This window comes from Crocodylus siamensis, chromosome 1 (genome assembly GCF_052110815.1).
Source record: "Crocodylus siamensis isolate JL-2025a chromosome 1, ASM5211081v1, whole genome shotgun sequence".
NCBI classification, from domain to species: domain Eukaryota; kingdom Metazoa; phylum Chordata; order Crocodylia; family Crocodylidae; genus Crocodylus; species Crocodylus siamensis.
Genome location: NC_143395.1, coordinates 122,380,257 through 122,398,543, shown reverse-complemented (window position 1 = coordinate 122,398,543; position 18,287 = coordinate 122,380,257). Strand labels below are relative to the sequence as shown.

The 18,287-nt window shown below is 44.6% G+C and overlaps 1 protein-coding gene across 8 annotated transcripts in view; it reads right to left on the bottom strand.

Annotated features, from left to right (window-relative positions):
• The window catches only part of TIAM2 (TIAM Rac1 associated GEF 2), a 272,880-nt gene that overhangs the window by 109,477 nt on the left and 145,116 nt on the right, over positions 1-18,287 (bottom strand). For all 8 annotated transcript variants that reach the window (XM_090041639.1, XM_090041658.1, XM_090041651.1 and 5 more), the window contains one exon: positions 583-768. In XM_090041639.1, coding sequence (XP_089897765.1) covers positions 583-768 — 186 coding nt within the window. The remainder of the gene's footprint in view (positions 1-582; positions 769-18,287) is intronic.

The following is an 18,287-nucleotide window of genomic DNA, read 5'->3' as shown; positions in this document are numbered from 1 at the left end:
AGTACTGCGTCCAGTTTTGGGCTCCACAATTCAAAAGGATGTGGAGAAGCTTGAGAGAGTCCAGAGGAGAGCCACGCGCATGATCAGAGGTCAGGAAAACAGATCTTACGATGACAGGCTGAGAGCCACGGGACTCTTTAGCCTGGAAAAGCGCAGGCTCAGGGGTGATCTGATGGCCACCTATAAGTTTATCAGGGGTGACCACCAGGATCTGGGGGAACATCTGTTCACCAGAGCGCCCCAAGGGATGACGAGGTCGAACGGTCACAAACTCCTGCAAGACCGTTTCAGGCTGGACATAAGGAAGAATTTCTTTACTGTCCGAGCCCCCAAGGTCTGGAACAGTCTGCCATCGGAGGTGGTTCAAGCACCTACACTGAACACCTTCAAGAGTAAATTGGATGCTTATCTTGCTGGGATCCTATGACCCCAGCTGACTTCCTGCCCTTTGGGCAGGGGGCTGGACTCGATCTCCCGAGGTCCCTTCCAGCCCTAATGTCTATGAAATCTATGAAATAGGTCACCAATGATAAGCTGAAGATCCCTTTATGTGGTAGCCACGTAAAATGCATTTAGGCTCACCAATGCATGGAAGGATGAGACAGAGAAGATACCCAGCCGCCCTAGTGCCAGTTTCGAGGGACGGCTGGCAGCAGCCAGAAGACTCTTTGGGTTTGGTAGCTCCCCTCCTTGCAGACTGGCCAGGTAGCAGCGCATTCTGAAGAGATCCATGTTAAATTTCTCCAGGTTCTGCTCCCATTGCTGGATCTGTTTAGATATAAAGAGAGGGGAAGAAATGTCATTGTGGGTTACACTGAAAATTTGAGCTCTTCCGCAAACCCCTAGTAAATTACTTTCATATGGTGGTACATGGATTAGATTAGTTTTCCCCCTGCCAAAACACATCTAGTCATCTTGTGTTACCATAACTTAAAAGATGGCTTGAAATAAAATGAAGCTGGTGGTCTTGAATACATACTGACAAGATGAACGTATTGTGAACACAGAAGCCATTACATAAAAACAAATCCTTGTGGTTTGTGATGTTTCAAAAAGAAAGATTAATTTTGTTCCCCACATTTTTATGAGCTTCAATTCTATCTTGGGGTGACCAAAAGCAAAACTGCATGGCTCAGCTAATTAGTTAAGTAGCATGACTGAGGGCTTTTTCTGGTCTTTAATTACTATTTCTATCAACTACCCCATCTCTAAACTAAATAGTTAGAATAGTGAACACAAATATTAATTGTCCTTTCCTGTAGTAATAGGAAAGGTATCGCCTATACTTAAGCAGATTGTTAATGTGAGCTAAATACATTAAATACCAATACATATTATTGGGTCCATAGCAAGGATGTATATGCATATTTAACACAATATTAAACAAACGTATATACACAGAGATATACATGTGCATGCCATGAGTTAACTTTTTAAACAAAGTCAGTTATTCATATCCTGAATTAAGGTGTTCAAATAGGTTTTTAGATACATTTCAAACTGAAGACCCAAATGCAAGTCTGGATGCTGAATATAACAGGCTAAATTTAAAATTAGAGCCTGCATAACCATAGGAAGAATGTGTCTAACTATCACATAAGTTAGTCTATAAGTATTCAATGAACTCAATAGAAAAAAAGGCATTTTGCAAAAATTAAGAAGTTGTGTTTTGCAAAATTAGCCATGACATTCTCTAGGTTATGTGTAAACAGGGAACTACAGGACATAATTAAAGGAAACACTGAAAAGACAAGGTAAATCAACTTAAGGTGTTAAGTCAATGGGCACAAGATAAATAAAGCTTGTTATAACCCCCTAGAGATGTTCTCCTTCAGGAGTAAAGTAACTTTAGATCCCTGAGTCTTAGCATTTAATGGGAGGGTCAGGATTTAAGCTGAAGTTTAACATACTTGAATATGCATGCACTGATTTCACACCTTAAAACATGCATCTTAATTCTGACACAGATTGAGAGCCATGGGGGTATTGGGAGATAGAATTCAAGGCATGTTCCTAGGCAAATCATGTCTGAAATTGAGAAGAGTCAAAATGGGAGCCTGAGCAATTATCTTTTATTGCCCACAAGGGGACTCTGATGACATGTTTTCAAAAATTTTAGGTGTATTGAGTGTTCAACATACTAAGCATGTTGGAGCTTAAATGAAATCTGGTTAGTTCCTTGTAATGTCATAAAACAGCAAAAGAAATGAAAAACTTGCCAGTCTAGTACATCACATAGCTGAATTCTTTTGGCTCCTGCATTCTGCTCTGCATGCAGCATTTCAGGAGGAATGTACATACGTAATCCAGTAAAGATACCATAATCCTCCCTCCATTTTTTCTGTTAGTTTTTGCTTTTTTTGGGTAGTAACACTGCTCTGTTTTCAAGACCATTCACAGACAAGTCACCTCTTCCCCGTCTTTATTACTTTGAAAATGACAGAGCCACAAATGATATAACTAAGGAAATGTGAGAGATTGATGAAGTTTTCCAGTTCCAAAGTGAATTCTGGTGTTACAGATCCACCTTTGTCTGCTGGTTTGGATTACTAGTTTTTGTTAGATATTAGGGACCGTATGGCTTTTCTCTCTCGCATAATTTCCAGAACATCATGGCTACAGTATCACTTTAAAGCTACAATAACCAAGGAAATGATTATGAATAAAAATAAATGGACATTTTTGCAGAAGCTGCATAGCATACTAATTTTTAAATAGATATTTCATGTTTGCTATAACCTACTAAAAGATCATCTTAAACTGCATCTTTGTTTAATTCCTGCTCTTGCCAATCTGCTGCCTTACTTCTTCTACATCACAGGTTACCCAAGTTGTGCATTTTTACAATGACGTTTGAAAATGGAGAAAGTTTCACTGGCACATTTCCAATGGAGTAGCACCTTCACTAGGGCTTGTGAAGATTTTTAAAAGGAGTTGGGTATGTTGCTGTACATTTGACATATAACCCATACTGTTTTCTGCACATATTTACTTGAATAGGCAAGTTTATTGAAATGGGAAAAATAACTGGTGGTGGTGGCAGTCCCTCAATACAAGGACAAAAGTCTTCCAGTAAATAGGGAAGTGTGTCTGGAGATGACAATCCATGATCCTCATGTCTGACTGCAGACATGGCAGACAGTTCTAGGAGACAGGAGTGTATCTCGGTGATGTCAGGTCACAGTTCTTTCCCTTTGTCTCTCATGTCTACTGCCTTCATAGTGAAATGAGTTTACTTGACATGATCTATACCTTGTCAGACATCACAGTGCCATTGGGGACAATTCAGTGCACGAGCTGCCCAGGTATTGATGTTAATATTGCATTCCTTTAGACTGGCTGTCAATGTATCCTTGAATCTCTTCTTTCACCCACTTCTGGAGCAGTGACCATCAGTGAACTGGGAGTATAGGACTTGTTTCATGAGCTAGTTGTCAGGCATCCTTATGCTATCCAACAGAGCTGGTGCATATAAACATGGTTTTGAAGCTGGTGATGTTTACAGAAGGCTGGTGTTCATTCTTCTGTCCCTCCGAATGATAGAGGATTTTCAAAAGGCATTGCTGATGGTAACATTCCAAGGTTTTCAGGTGTTTCTGATGTGTTGTCCAAGTTTCAAATCCATACAGCAAGGCGGGGACGGCAACAGCCTGGTAGACAAGAAGATCGGTTCGGGTCCTGAAGTCATGACCATCCAATATGATTTCAGAGACGTCCAAAGACAGCACAGACAGATTCTATCCACTGTTAAATGTCATCCTCTATATTTACTTTTTGGGAAAGGTGGCTTTTCCAGGCAGGATCAATGCTTAATATTCTCAATGGACTGTCTTCTAGTTGTCATATGTGGAGGAGCAGCTGGTTGGTTTGAGGTGGGTTGGTAAAGTGCCTTGACTTCAGTGAACTTGACTATAAGTACAAACATTTCATAGGCTTCACAGAAGCAACCAAGCAGCTCTGTTCCGAGTACAAAATGACCACCATATAATTATTGCCTTTGTGTAGGTCCGTGACTAGGAACTTCTGGTAATCACTAGTACCTTCCCTTGTCACCACTAACCCACAGGACTTGCTATGAGGCAAGTATGTCGTATTTTAATGCCCGATCCCTAAGCATGCCTTATTTTAATGTAGGGTGCCATTGCACATGAGCAACCACATGATATTTCATAAGAAGGAAACCTTAATCCAATGGCAAGGAAAAACTATACACAAGCTCCAAGGTGGGGGAAGGGGCATTTTAATTAAAGCAGCTCCCAGACAGTCACTCTAAGTAAAATGCCACAGCATCAAGTGTATTCAGCATCCCACATTTCAAACTGGCCACAGGGGCACTTTAACTGAAGCTCATTCAATGAGTTTTAGTTAAAGCACCACCCCCTACCATTTTGAAATACAGGACGCTGAATACATGTGATGGTGAGGCATACTGGAACGCTTCAGACGACTCAATCTGATCCAACATATTCTAACTAAAATGTGTTGGAGCATGTGTACAGGCACCCTAGATGACCAGAAAAGTTTTGATTCTGCTGCATCCTTTGCATCCAACTTTGCAGCCACTGTGAAGAATACCCTCCTTCATTAGCTTGCTCTACTACTGAAAGTCTTTAGAAATGTATTTATTTATTAAACACTGTGTGCGTGAAAACTCACTCTCAGCCTTGCTGCCATGGGCAACCCTACTGGAAGTACAAGACTCCAATCGGCATTAATCTCATGATTCCTGGTAGTGCAGAAGCCTCTCCAACATGTCAAGGTTGCAATTCTTGAGAGGGAAAATTAATCATTTCCCATGGTAAAGGAATTTTTAGTCTCTTTCTGTTATTGAAAATATTCCGCAAGTAGAGGCACTAGGCAAAAATTGTGTGTGAATGATCTAGAAGCGTTTGGGGTTAGGTGTGGAGTGTTTTTTTCCTGTAGATAGCAGAAAGGTTTCAGTTTGCTACTAGCAATACTTCAGGGTTTTGCTAGTTCAATTTTTTAAATTTCATTGATGAAAACTGGAATTATGCAGCAGTGAATCAAGGCCCTTTAAGTCTCTCACGTTTCTGATTTTGAAGTGATAAACACTGAACAGGAATTGAGTGAGACATCACATATTCTGTGTTCATTTAGAGTTCCTCAATTATTTTTGCTTCTCCTTTCCTCACACAAGAATTCACTAACTGCCACACCAATTACACTTACCTGCTTCTACCAACAGCAACAAAAGTATGCAAAAACAGGCTGAATTTTTTTTGGGGGGTGGGGGGATAGGGAAAAAGTAGATATGCCAGCTCAGATAATTTGAGATCACAACATTATTATCTGTGTTATGGAAATCCAGAAAGAAAACACATTCAAGGAACTTATTCTTTTAAATATATGTTTTTCAAGCCCAGAAGAGAGGTCACTAAAGATCAGAGGGAGACATTCAATGCTCACGAAGGGGAGAGAGACAGTCACAAACCATTCATATAAGAAAAACACCCCAAGAAATCTCACTACAAACATCATTTAAAACATGTCTTCTTATGTACAGAATAAATCCATAAACAGAAAGGGGATCACTAGCCTTTATTTTGAATATTCCTTATTTTAGTATTTTTCATTTAACACCCTTAGTATGGTATTTTTCAATCTGCCATTACAGGCAGAATTTTATTTTCTTTTATGTCTAAACTAGAGGTGCAGGAAGAACTAAGTGGTTAGGGTACTTCAGCAGCAAGCAGAAGACCTGAGTTCTAGGCCCCTTTTACCTATAGGGAGTTTAAAATCGGTCTCTAACTTGGCAGCATGGTGCTTTAAGCATCAGGCCACAAGTTGTCCTGACCCCTCTTTAGCCCTCCTTTTGACGTTAAGCCACTACCCCTTATATTTAAGTCCGTTATTGGATAAAACAGATGGAAAACAGTTTAGTGGTGACGTTTCTGCCACAGTGGGAAGCAAGGGTCCAGGCTAGAACCCAAGACCCACTCCTATCCAGATCAGTGGCCACCCTACTGACCCATTCTGGTTTGCTCTCTACCGTCCATTCCTACATATTTCCTTCTCTTTTTGAAGACCCCCCCCAAGCCAAATAGGGGTCTGGATAATGCATAGGTTGTGGCATGGTGGTTAGAGTACTGTGCCAGGAAGAGAGAGGCAGATCCATAGCCCTTTTGGGGAAAACCTATTATCTTCTGCTATTTGGGCAAAGGTTTTGACTGCTCAGACAGATAGTGGGACTAAAACATGGGGGCCACTCTGTATCCCACCCACTAGTCATGGTTTCTGACCAGCTATATTTTCATGATCTAGACATAGGTACCCATCCAAAATGTGTGCACAGATATGCCTGTCCAGTGTAGCTTACTGTACATATTCAGTTTACACTTACATGGCCATTCTGCTGGGAAAAATAAAAACACTACCTTAACAATAGTGCTAAAATGCCACTTACGTGACTGGAAACCTGCCATTTATACATAAAGAGGGAAATAGCATTTCACTCTAGTTCCTGGACATAGTACAATGTTCTGCAACCTTCTCGTCTCCGAATACCAGCAGCTCAGATTTGTCTTTACACATACTTAAAGTGGAATTGTCAAGAGTAACTTGCCCCAAAATGTTCAGCTTTAGCCTAACTTCACTCCCATTGAAGTCAATGGATACTTTCAGTGGAAGTAAGAACTTGAGTTCTTTAAAAAAAAAAAAGTCTCATTGTTAAAAAAAAAAAAAATAGAGATTTTCATGGTCCCTAATTAAGTTCAGAATCCAACCCTCATTCTCAAAAATCAAGGCAAAAGAAGCATCTCCATTTCTTAGGCCCCTTCAAATAACTCATTAAACTTCTCTCCAAAAATGTATTTGTATACAAATATTAATTTATTAGACTTATATGCTGCCCTTTCCTAAAAATGGCTCAGAATAGCTTACAATCAAAGCTAAAGTATATATCTTCGATCCACTATCTAACATAACATATGTAACACCCACCCTCCCACAGACACAGATGCACAGGGTCATATCTTATGGGGGCGGGGGTTGTATCTGTATGTTTCTATGTGGGCAAGATGGCCCCAGTTGTTCTGGCCATGTGCGCAGTGCATGGCAAGCTGGGGCTGTATCTGGGGGAAATATGTAAAACCGTCTAGCTTGACTGGCCAGAGGAAGCAGAGGCAGATTCAGGCAGATTGGTTGGGAGAAAGACTGAAATGTGGCCCTTCCTGACTGGACAAGGCTTGGGCACACCAGATGTATACAACTCACATTGTTCTCTCTCTCTCTTTCTCCTGGGGCTGCTAAGAGCTGCACAGCTTCATTGGGAGCCAAGAAACCTGCTCCCCATAAGGGGATCTCTCCCTCCTCTCCTCCCTTCACTGGAGAGGCCATGCAAAAACTGTGGGATGGGAAAGCCTCAGGTACAGGGAGAAAGAGTCTGTCTCTTAGTTTGAAACTCTTATTTCCTCCCTCTTTCCCCTTTTTGTCTTAAGTGGGTTAATGCCATGGGGGGATCAATTCCCTAAGCAAACTGTCCAGGAATGGGTCCTGGCAGTTACTGGCCCCTGTGTTTGGGAACTGTAGCATCTCAGCATTGTGGTGTAGCTAAGACTGGATGTCCAGGCTGCAGTCATGGGCCTGGGCCCTTTTTGCTGTTTCACAGCTCTTGCATTCAGCCTGTGTGGCTAAACCCCAGCTATATTTCTGGCCAACAGATTTGGGCCAGGGTGATACCTGGCACTACTTGTTCTTCACCCATGCCTCAGTGTTCACTCATGCCTCAGTGCAGTATAGGCCCAGCCAGCATTTGTCCCTTTTTGAAGTTTCTGTCCGAACAAAGTGGTGTGGTTGGGCACTAGTTGTAGTTGAGACCCATGCCAAGATAGACCTGACCTTTCCTTTGAGTGGGTTTTTTCTTTTTTTTTTTTTTTTGCAGGTTTCTGCCCAGCACAGCTAGGATTGGGACTAGGAATTGTGGGGTGCACTATGCTGACAAAAGCTGCAGTTAACCCTTCAAGACCATTATGCAGAAGTGGAGGTTGGTGCTCTACCACTTCTCTAGGGGCAACAGAGACCCCTTGCAACACAGGACCCACACTGTCAAGCAGCTCCCCATGGCACAGTGAACCCAAGGAGCAGTTCAGGACCCTCCAGTGTGGGTCCCCCTCTCCAGCCCCTTGCTGAAGTACAGGTATAGGGGTGCAGGCCCCTGGAACTACACACTGGGGAGTTCCAAGTCCCAGACTGCCTGGGTATGGATGAAGCTTCCCCAAGAAGGTGCCACCTATAGACTTTGTTTTGTAGATAATAGTGTTTTATAATTATATTTAATGGAGGGTTTTGTTTTGTTTTATGTAATAAATTTGGGTGTTTGTGTTTATACTGCTTGCAAAGAAGGGGTTTCGTTTATGTGGGACACCCCAGTAATTCATCTAGGGTTTCCCAGGTGGTCTGGGTAGAGCTTTGAGACAAGATAAAGTATATTTAATACCCCAAAATTGAACCTGGCCCTTGTTGCTGCTGACCAGTGCCTTCCGAAAGGGTTGCATATACAATAAGAAAGATGAGCGAGGTAAAATGGCAGGACATTCAGGAGAAAATATTAAATTATAGCATTTATCAGTCCTGCAGGATGTCAGTTAATCAATTCCAAAGGCACCACTAATCATGATGTTACATTTAATGGCATTAGGAAAAGCTGTAGGGAGGGAATTCTGGGATGCTCTTGTAGTCTTATCAAAACCAGGGATGCCTGGAACCAATTGGAGACCGTGAACCAATAACAGCTGCTATTTGTCAGAACCTTTTAAATTATGATAATTCTTCCTGTCCAGGATTTATTCACTTGAAGACTAAAGGGGAAAACTTATAACACGAAGAACAACTTCAAAAGTAGAGTGTGACCTGGTCTAACACGCTAAATTTACAGTCCATATGCTAGATGTTGCAGTCCTTATTCTGCTTTGAAACTGAGTAAGGTAGAGTTTCCCAATGACCTTAGTAGGAAGATGGACTAAAGAAAGAAAATGTAGCTCTATTAAACTGATATGCTATGCTTCCTATTTAGAATATATTTAAGGAAATAAGTAAAAAGTGGATACAGCAAGCAATAGTTGGGAACAGGTTAAGGAGAAGAAGGAAAACAGAAATAGCAGGGTACATACCTGGGCTAACTCTATATGCCATAAGAGGATTTTGAGAGAGAAATCAAAAACATTTCTAGCTTTCTTTTCACCCATGATCAGCTGTAGGTAAGGAAAAAGTGAAGAAAGCAAGAATCAATGACACGCAAATCCCTGATCCTGATTTTAGAAAAATCTCACAAGGTTTTGTAAGCCTCCCGGGAAAAGTTGCTTTTGGGAAGGGAGTTAAATGAAGAGCGGAATGACGCATGGTACCCAGTAGAGAGTTCCAGGTTTAGGAAACAGCACGAAGGAAAGGATTCTGACGCAAATGGGAAAAAAGAGACAAAGAGGGGAACCAAAGCAAGTATCTTGAATAGTGTGAACAAATCTGCAATCAGAAGGCAGGGGAAAGCAAAGATCAGCAAAAATTCAGTTGTGTCAAGTCTCAAAGATGAGAACACGGAGCACAAATGATTAGGGCTGGGCATCACTGGAAGGGCAAAGTGCATATGATTAAACCGTTAGGCAAGAAATTATTTTTGCAGTAGAAATTTCAGCTTATGAGAAGTAGGTTTTAGTAGCTGTGGCACGAAATGATGGCAACTTGGAAAATAATTTTTTCCTTGTTGTTTGACAGTGAGGATTGTTCTTATGTCACAAGTAGATGGGTGGCCTAAATCAGTGCCAAATCTATTAAGAGATTTTACCACCAAATGTAAAACAACAACAAGATGATACTGTGAGATGAGCTAAGTGAAGACAAAGATGTTTGCAATAGCATCCAAGATATATGCCAATTCATAGTCCTTAGCAGTTGCTACAGTGTTCTAGACAAAAAGACTTTTATTGTCATTTATCATATTACAGATCAAGGGCGTCAAACTCCTCTACCCCTGCAGGGCCAGATGAGGGGCGTAAGGCTGGCCTGCAGGCCAGATCAGCTCCACAGACCGGCCCCACAAATCAGAACCAGCATGCAAGGCCAGTCCAGCATGGACAGCTCATGCAGCACATGCCCTGGATCAGCCCTGCACACTGCATGCAGCTTGTGTGCAGAGCCAGCACAGGTCCACATGCAGTGTGTGCCCTATGTCCTATGCATGCCCCTGACTGGCCTGCTGTGCTGGCACTAGGTCCAGTCCATGCACCAAATTGCTTCTGTTTGCTGCATGCTGCTTCCTAACACAATTGATTTCAGTGGAAATATCTGAATAAGCAGGGCATGATTTGGCCCTACAGCAGAGGTTGTGGACTGGGGTTGTGAACTTGAGAAGGCCACCACGCACCATCCTGCACTGCTGCACAGGTGCCACCGGCCTAGCCAGACACAGGGGTCAGGAGAAGCTCATATGCAGCAGCTGCTGCCGCTCCATATTTGGCCATGCCCCGCTCCTTCCCACAGTCCACGTCCGGCTTCTGGGGGTACACTGCTCCAAAAAAAATGAAAACCCCTGCCCTAATACGATACTTTTCTGCAGACCAAAACTTGTGAAAGCAAATCTGCTAATACCTCAAGGATCAAAATGAACAAAAATAAATACACAAAAAATTCTCTCCTGCCTTTTTTTATATTAATTTTTCAACTCTTGAGATAGAGTTAGACAAGCTTTTGAATAATTTCTGGACCATCATGGCTACAACATCACTCTTATACTGCCAATAACTTAAAGGACACTTCACTATCACTTGCTCTTCAAAATGAAAGAAATGAAAAAAATGGAAGAGAAGAGTGTAAAACAAACTGCTGTAAAATAATCAAGACCTTTCTTTTCCCATTCTTGCTTTTGGATGTATGTAATTTTCAACATCTCTTACCACAGTATGGGAAAAACATTGTTTCAAGGATCCTCAAGCCCCTAATTCAGCAAAGAACTTAGGAATATGCTTAGTAAAAAAGGATAATCCAACTAAAATCTAGACTATTTCTCTGCTTAAAGTTAGGTGCATGTTTTAGAACCCTACTGAACTGGGGACCAATCTTGTCATTCATCTTGCTTTCTGCAAAGGATGAAAACATTAGCTTGCAACCTGATCTTCCAGCCTCCAGCAGTTTCTACTGCTAACCGGCTCTGCATTTTTAAATTTAAACAGATTGATTCCTTCTTGTGTAAGGAACTGCAAAATAGTACCAGAATGGAAAATAGAAACACATTTTCTTTAACTTCTCCATCCAGAGCAGGGGACCAGAAAAAAAAATGAGAGAGAGAGAGAAGCATTCTCATCAACAAAAAAAAGAAAAAAAGAGTTCATGTAAAGACGAAGCAAGAGGAAGTTTACACGTAGAGCTGACAGTCAAGAAGAACAGAGCAGAATCTCTACCGCTGTAAAACAATGAAGGACTATTTCAGTCAAAAGACTTATTATACCGCATGAGGGCCTGACACAATAAATCAAGAGGTCAACTGTTAGCCTGTGGCCAAGCTAGAGGGACAGACATTATACATAAACTGGTTACAGTGATCTATAGGCAGAGGGAGAAAAAGACATTGAGGGGGCAGAGTTCACACACCCCCGCCCCACCCAGGAATGGGGCTGGGACCAGGCAGGAATTGGAGCAGAGCCAGGCCTGGGATCAGGGCTGGGGTCCGCTGCACCCATCTCTTCCCCTGTTCCCAGAGTCGCTGCTCAGCACTGGTGGCCCCTGTGAATTCACCACCCTGCAAAAGCCCCAGCCCTGCACTGCCCAGGGGGACCCGGAATGGGGCTAGCCTAGGCTGCACTGTTGGGGACGGAGCCCACAGGACCCCTGCACCTGCCCTGCACTGCCCCTGGGAAGAGTCCGGCGCCTCCTCCAGGGGCACGGCACTGGGCAGCCAAGGGGGGGCACATGGCCCCCTGATCTTTGTACGGGGCAAAGGCAGGCTACAGCTGTGAGCTGCGCTCTGCTTGCTTCATGCCTTGCTGCTGCCTTTGAAAGTGATGTGGCATGGTGCCATGCGAGTCAGACCACTGGGCTGGGCTCCAGAGCTGGGCTGGCCCCTCCCTTCTACTCTCTAGCTATACCAGGGACAGGACAGAGCAAGACACCAGGCAGCATGGCCCCGTTAAGGTAAAATAGGAAGGGAAGGAATTAATTCTTCCCTCTTTCCCCTCCTCCATCACTGTAGGCGAGGTCTGCCTGTCAGCCAGGGAGCAAAAAGGAAGGGGCTATGGCAGGGCAGAAGGGACCAAAAGGAACAGAGGGAGGAATTAACCTTTCTCCCTGCCCCCTTCACCTTAATGGTGCCATGCCCGGACACCTGTCCTTTGAGGCAGGGATGGGGACTCTGGTCTGGTGCTGGGAGGACTCTTCCCCCTCCTTTTTCCCCTAGGACGGGAAAGGAGGGTTTTGTGGGATGCTGGAGGGGGAACACTCCTCCACCTCCACCCCAGGGCTGGGAGGGGAGGCCTCTAGGCAAGGCTACCTGGCCCCGGAAGGGAACTCTTCCCCGACTCTTCACCAGCTGCGGCTATGACTATTACAGCCTCTCCCTGTGCCCAGGCAGTGCCACACAGAGCCCTCCCTAAATCATGGAGGGGGAGGAAGGACCAGGGGGAAAGAGTCCCCATCCTGGGCTGGGGCCAGGCTGGGCAGCCTCATATAGAGACCCCCTCCCATCTTCCCCCACTGCCCAGGGGTGGGGAGGGGTGGCTCTGTGCAGGGTGCTCAGCCTCAGCCCCAGCAGGTGCTCTGTTCAGTGCTGGGGGGAACTCTTCCTCCTCCCCCTCTGCTGGGGGGGAGGGGGGCGCTCTGTAGACGCTGCCCGACCCCAGAGGGGGACACTTCCCCCCACCCGTGGGGCAGGGGGGGTCTGTCCAATTCTGGGGAGGGAGGACTCTTCCCCCTCCTCCTCCTCCTCTTATTCCCCGCCGCCCCACCACAAGGCGAGGAAGGCTCTTGCAGTGCTCCTGGGCCCGGCCTGGCTGGGGCATGAGAAGTGGCTTTAACAGAGCTGCAGCTGCCAGGCGTGGCTCCAGTCCCATATCCTGACCCAGTCGGGCCTCGCTCAGCCCCAACTAAGGTAGGCCAGGGCTGGGCTGCAGGGGCAGGGCTACCTCTGGCCGGTACAATTCAATGATGGGGAAGCCAGTGCAGCCAGGCAGCTTCTTTCCCTGTCAGCGAGTGCAGCCTGGTCCATGGCTGGCTAGCAGTGACTTATCTGGGCCCACTCAGAAGCAACACAGGGTCTTACAGGGCCTCAGAAAGGCCCAGCCCCACCAAGCAGCTGCCTTAGCCAGGGCTGAGCCAGGGCCAGAGCCACCCCCAGCAGCTGCTGTGCCCCAGCTGGGCCAGGCTGGGGAGCACAGCAAGAGCCTCCCCGCGGTGGTGGGGGGCCAGGCGGTAGGAGGAGGAAGAGGAACAGTTCCCCCTCCCCAGCACTGAACAGAGCCCCTCCCCAGCAGGGCCTGGGCCAGGCAGTCTCCACAGAGCCCCCCCCAGCAGCAGGGGTGGGGGCAGAGGGAGGTGGAGGGGGAAGACGAGCCCCCCTTCCAGCCCCACAGAGGACAGCAGGGTTGGGGGAAGACTCCCCATCTAGGGCCAGGCAGCATTTCATGAAGCCCTCCCTCCCCACCCCTCAATGGTGCGGCAGGGAAAGAGTCCCCTTCCCAGCCTTATAGCTTATAGTTTACAGTACATAGAGTCAGGAGGGACCTGAACAGATCATCTAGCCTGAAACCCCTGCCACAGGCAGGAATGAATGCTGGGTTCACAAGACCCCAGACAGGTGATCATCCAACCTCCTCCTGAATTTGCCCAAGGTAGGCGCGAGGACCACTTCCCTGGGAATTTGGTTCCAGATTTTGGCCACCCTAACTGTAAAATATTGCCTTCTGATCTCTAACCCAAACCTATTCTCCATCAGCTTATTACCATTGCTCCTCGTCACCCCAGGTGGTGCTGGGGAGAAAAGGGCTTTACCTATTTGCTGTTGATCTCCCCTGATGAGTTTGTAGGCAGCAACCAGGTCCCCCCTCAGCCTCCTCTTGCTGAGGCTGAACAGGTTCAGGTCCCTCAGTCTCTCCTCACAGGGCCTGTCCTGCTGCCTTCTCGCCAAGCAGGTGGCCCTCCTCTGAACCTAGCAGCCTTGCAGTGCCTCCCTCTCCACCCCACAATGGTGGGGGGAGGAGGCAAGGGAAGAGCCCCCCACCCAACCCTATATCAGTGGGGGAGAGGGAGGAGGGAGAAGAGTTCCCTCTCTGGGGCCAGGCAGCCCTGTGTGTGGGGATTGTTCCTAGCTGTCAGGGAGTTGCTGGGGCAAGGAGAGCTCTCCCCTCCTCCTCCTCCAAACCCTGCAGGCCATGGTGGGGGTTTAAACCCCTCAGGCCTGCCCCGGCCCCTCCTCAGCTCAACTTCCCTGTTGAAAGGGAGGGCTGCTTTAGAGCCCCCCAAGCATCTGGCCTGATGCGCTGCAGGCATGTGCCGAATGTCTATCCATTAGCAAACCAGTTCACTCTCTGCAGCAGTGGTGATGCATAGGGAATGCACCCCTTCACAGCCAGTGTTCCCCACTTGGGCAATGAGCAGGGGGGCAGGCAAGAGTGCTGGTCCGCCCTCCCCCCCCCCCGAGAGCACTGGCAACGGAGTGGGGGTGCCAGGAGAAGTGATCCCCGTGGTCCCCCTGTGGCCAATCGTGCCTACCAGGAGTAGTGTTCTCCTGCACTGGGACTTCCAGGTCGGTACGATCAGCTGTGTGGGAACCCCCCCAGTTGCTGACTGGCTGCTTGGGGGGCAAGTGCCCCCCCAACTCAGGAGGATCCAGTCACCTACACTATGCAGGTTAAACTAACCTGCAAAAATTAAACCAGTTCAGGCTTCAGCTTTTTGAACGTCTGTCCCTAACCTGAGGCTGTGTCCAGATATGCAGGGGCATGCGCTTGCAGCAGCGCAAATTGCCACAGTGCATGCTCCTGCAAATGATCTTCAGTGCACAATAAATTGTCCCACAATGGGCAAATTGCCCTTGCCGTCATCCACCACCCCATGCTGCTGATCTGTGTGCAGCTGCTGCTCTGGGGGTAGCCATCACTACCCCCTCACCCTCCTGCTCTGGGATGGGCTGCTGCTCCAATTTCAAAAATCTGCAGTTTTCACATTTCTCACAGGTGCTTGGTCCCAAGCTTGCCGGATTTATAAGATAATACTCTATTTAAATAAAACCTTAAATTTTAGTTCTTGGGGCAAATACAAAGAACGATATTTCTGAATCTGTTGCATCATAATTTTATATATGTTTGTTACATGTAGCAAAAATTAATGTGACAACTATAAATATGTGAAGCAGTTGCCACCTAGACAACAACGACAGAAGATCTCAGGGGAAAAAAAAGCAATACTTGTACATTTTACAAACGTTTTGTTGAGAAGAGGTGATCAGCCTGACTGATCTTCCTATTTTGGCTTTTATGGCAACAGAAAAAAAAATGGTATTTTGGTTGGACAAAAATGTAGAAAGACGCTGATGAAAATTATTCCAAGCATGTGTCTGTTTTTCTCATTAATGTTTCTCATTTCAGTGTTAGCAAATAAAGACTAACTGCCTCACATCTGATAAGTGAGTTAAGCATAATGTGCACAGCAAATGTGAAGCATGACAGCTACCTCAAAACTATTTGGAAACCAGGATTCAACCGTTATTGTAGAAACTGTAAAAAGAAACCCAGAATGTTTACAAGCTGGTATTATTCAGAACTGCCCTATATTATGCTTGCTTAAAATATATAAAAGATGCATGTGATAGAAGATTTACAAATTCAATAATAATAATAAAAAAAACCAATGGAGTATACATTGTTCTCAATCTGTGGTGGACCTTCCATTCATGCTACCAGAAGTTCCACATGCAGATGCAGAGCAGATGTGGGGGGGCTACTTTTGATTTGCAACATTATTTGATATGGCTATAATTAGAAATTGCCTAATCATTCACTCAATACCACTCGCATGGAAGGCAGAAGCAGTCTCTTCATTGACTTCAGTAGTTGCAGTTAGGGTTCCATGTTTGGAGCAAATACTATGATTCACTTGTTAAGTGAGCCAATGTTTTGACCTTTGTTAAACACAGACATATGGCTCCCCATCACAAACGTAAACCTCATGAGAAAAAGATCTACACTCATAGTATTTGGGGATAAGTGGCCCTACCGCTCGAGAACAAGAGTAATTCTAATAATGAAACTGGTTCCAACAGGGGTATATTATGGGATTTTTCAAAAGCCCTCTGTGGAGTCCTAACTCTGTTCCCCTTTCAGTCAATGAGATTTTTTACTATTGATTTCAAATGGAGCAGAATTTTGCTAAGGTGGACCCTTTTGAAAATCCCTGCCACCCAGACACTGTTTGTGATTGCACAGCTACTGGTGCCAGATTAGGAAGGAGACAAAAGCAAGCCAATGCACCTTCACACTAGTTGCAACAGTACTGAGACAGGCTGCTATGTCTGCAGGTGCAACAGATCCTTCGTGGGTCCTTTGTTTGTAAAAGCTATGTGATGACTCGCACCTTTCTCTGCAAGACACCCACTTTCTCTGGATTGGATATTTTATATGGGTCCCAGAACATTACAACTGCTAATACAAGTAATCCCTGACATGGAGGGGTACTCTGACTGCAAGCAGGCAGCTTCTTCCAACTGGTCTTGTTCTAATGGATTATTAAAATCTTTCTTTTGGAGGAAGTCAAGGGAGCAACTCTGGTAGAACTTCCTTTGAATGGAAAAATTACTATCATTTTTTCATTTAAAATTACTTTGACTGAATTTCTAGTGTTTGGCAATATTTTTAAAATGCACCAAAAAATAATAAATGCACATATCAACTAGACATAATCAGCATGAGCTACACATATGTCTGTCATAATCAATACAGGAGAAAGAAAAAATAACAACAAGAATTAGCAAAGCATTCTAAGACATCTTTCTAAATTGTACCAAACTTGTCAAAGCAGTTACATCTGCAAAACGTGTCCCACTCCATAGATGCCTACTGTGCCATGACATCATATTAGGTTTTGACCTTCAGGAATGTCCTCCTTTACCAATGCATTATCATCCTGCACATTAATAGTAAGATCCTCTGTAAGAGTGCAATCTGGGAAGGTTTCAATATGGACCTCTTGGGCATATACCCAAGAATACACATACTTGCCAGAGATTTTAGTGCTGTCCTGAAAACCATATTAACTCTGGTTGTAAGTTATTCCCCCCCGCAAAAAAAACTGAAAGTAAAGGATGATCAAAGTATATGGTCAAGCATTGCCTGTGATGTATTATTGCATCTCTAATTTGTACTAAAGGCAGAGTATAATTACATTTTTAAGTTTAGAGGGAGCCTGGTAAATATTTTTTAAAAAGTATCTTTTGTTGTACAAGACATAGTCTAAAATCAGCCGAAGATGTTTGAATAGTCTGCATTGCTGATTTCCACTGGAATTCTGTCACCTGACTATGTAGGTTTCCTTCTACTTCAGTTTTAACTAATCCATATCAAGTTTGTTATGTGACGTTATATAGTCATAGAATGATGGTGCAGAACAGGGGAGAGAAGCAGATTTCAATACAAAAAAATAGTATAATCTTGAACATTTGCTACTTCTAAGCCTCAGGTCCAAACTGATAGTCCAGTACTTTATGCAACTGCATATACTGTCATTTGACTCTTTCAGAAGGTTGAATGTGTCACATATTTCAGAGAAGGACTTTTTTAATACAGTGTCCCAGTAGAAGCTGTTCTGCATTTATGTATAATCTATGCACCCTGTCAACATCATTTTGAGATCCATACATCAAAAAGGGATTGTCCCGAATAAAGGCTTTAAAATGTAGTCAAGAAAGAAACCAGAAAGTTTGCCAATTTTTTTTGCAACCTAACAAGTTTGTAAATTGTAGGGATTAGAGAATCAAAAAGAGAGAAATATATTGAGCCTAAAACGGAAGGGGGAAACATGCATTCCTTTTCAATTTCCACCCATACAGGAGAATTATCAGTCATCCAGCATATAGCCTTTCTTACTCAGAAGGCATTGTGACATTGTCAGAGGTTTGGAAGATGAGTGCCATGCATTTCAATTGGTAATTACATCTTTTTTAAAGGAAGCTGTGCCTTTTTATCTGCTCATCACAGAAACCTGCTAAACATTTAGTTGGGGATTACAACTGGCAGGTTATGTAGCAGACAAATTAGGCAAGGTAATACATTTATTTTCAAAATATTACCACATCT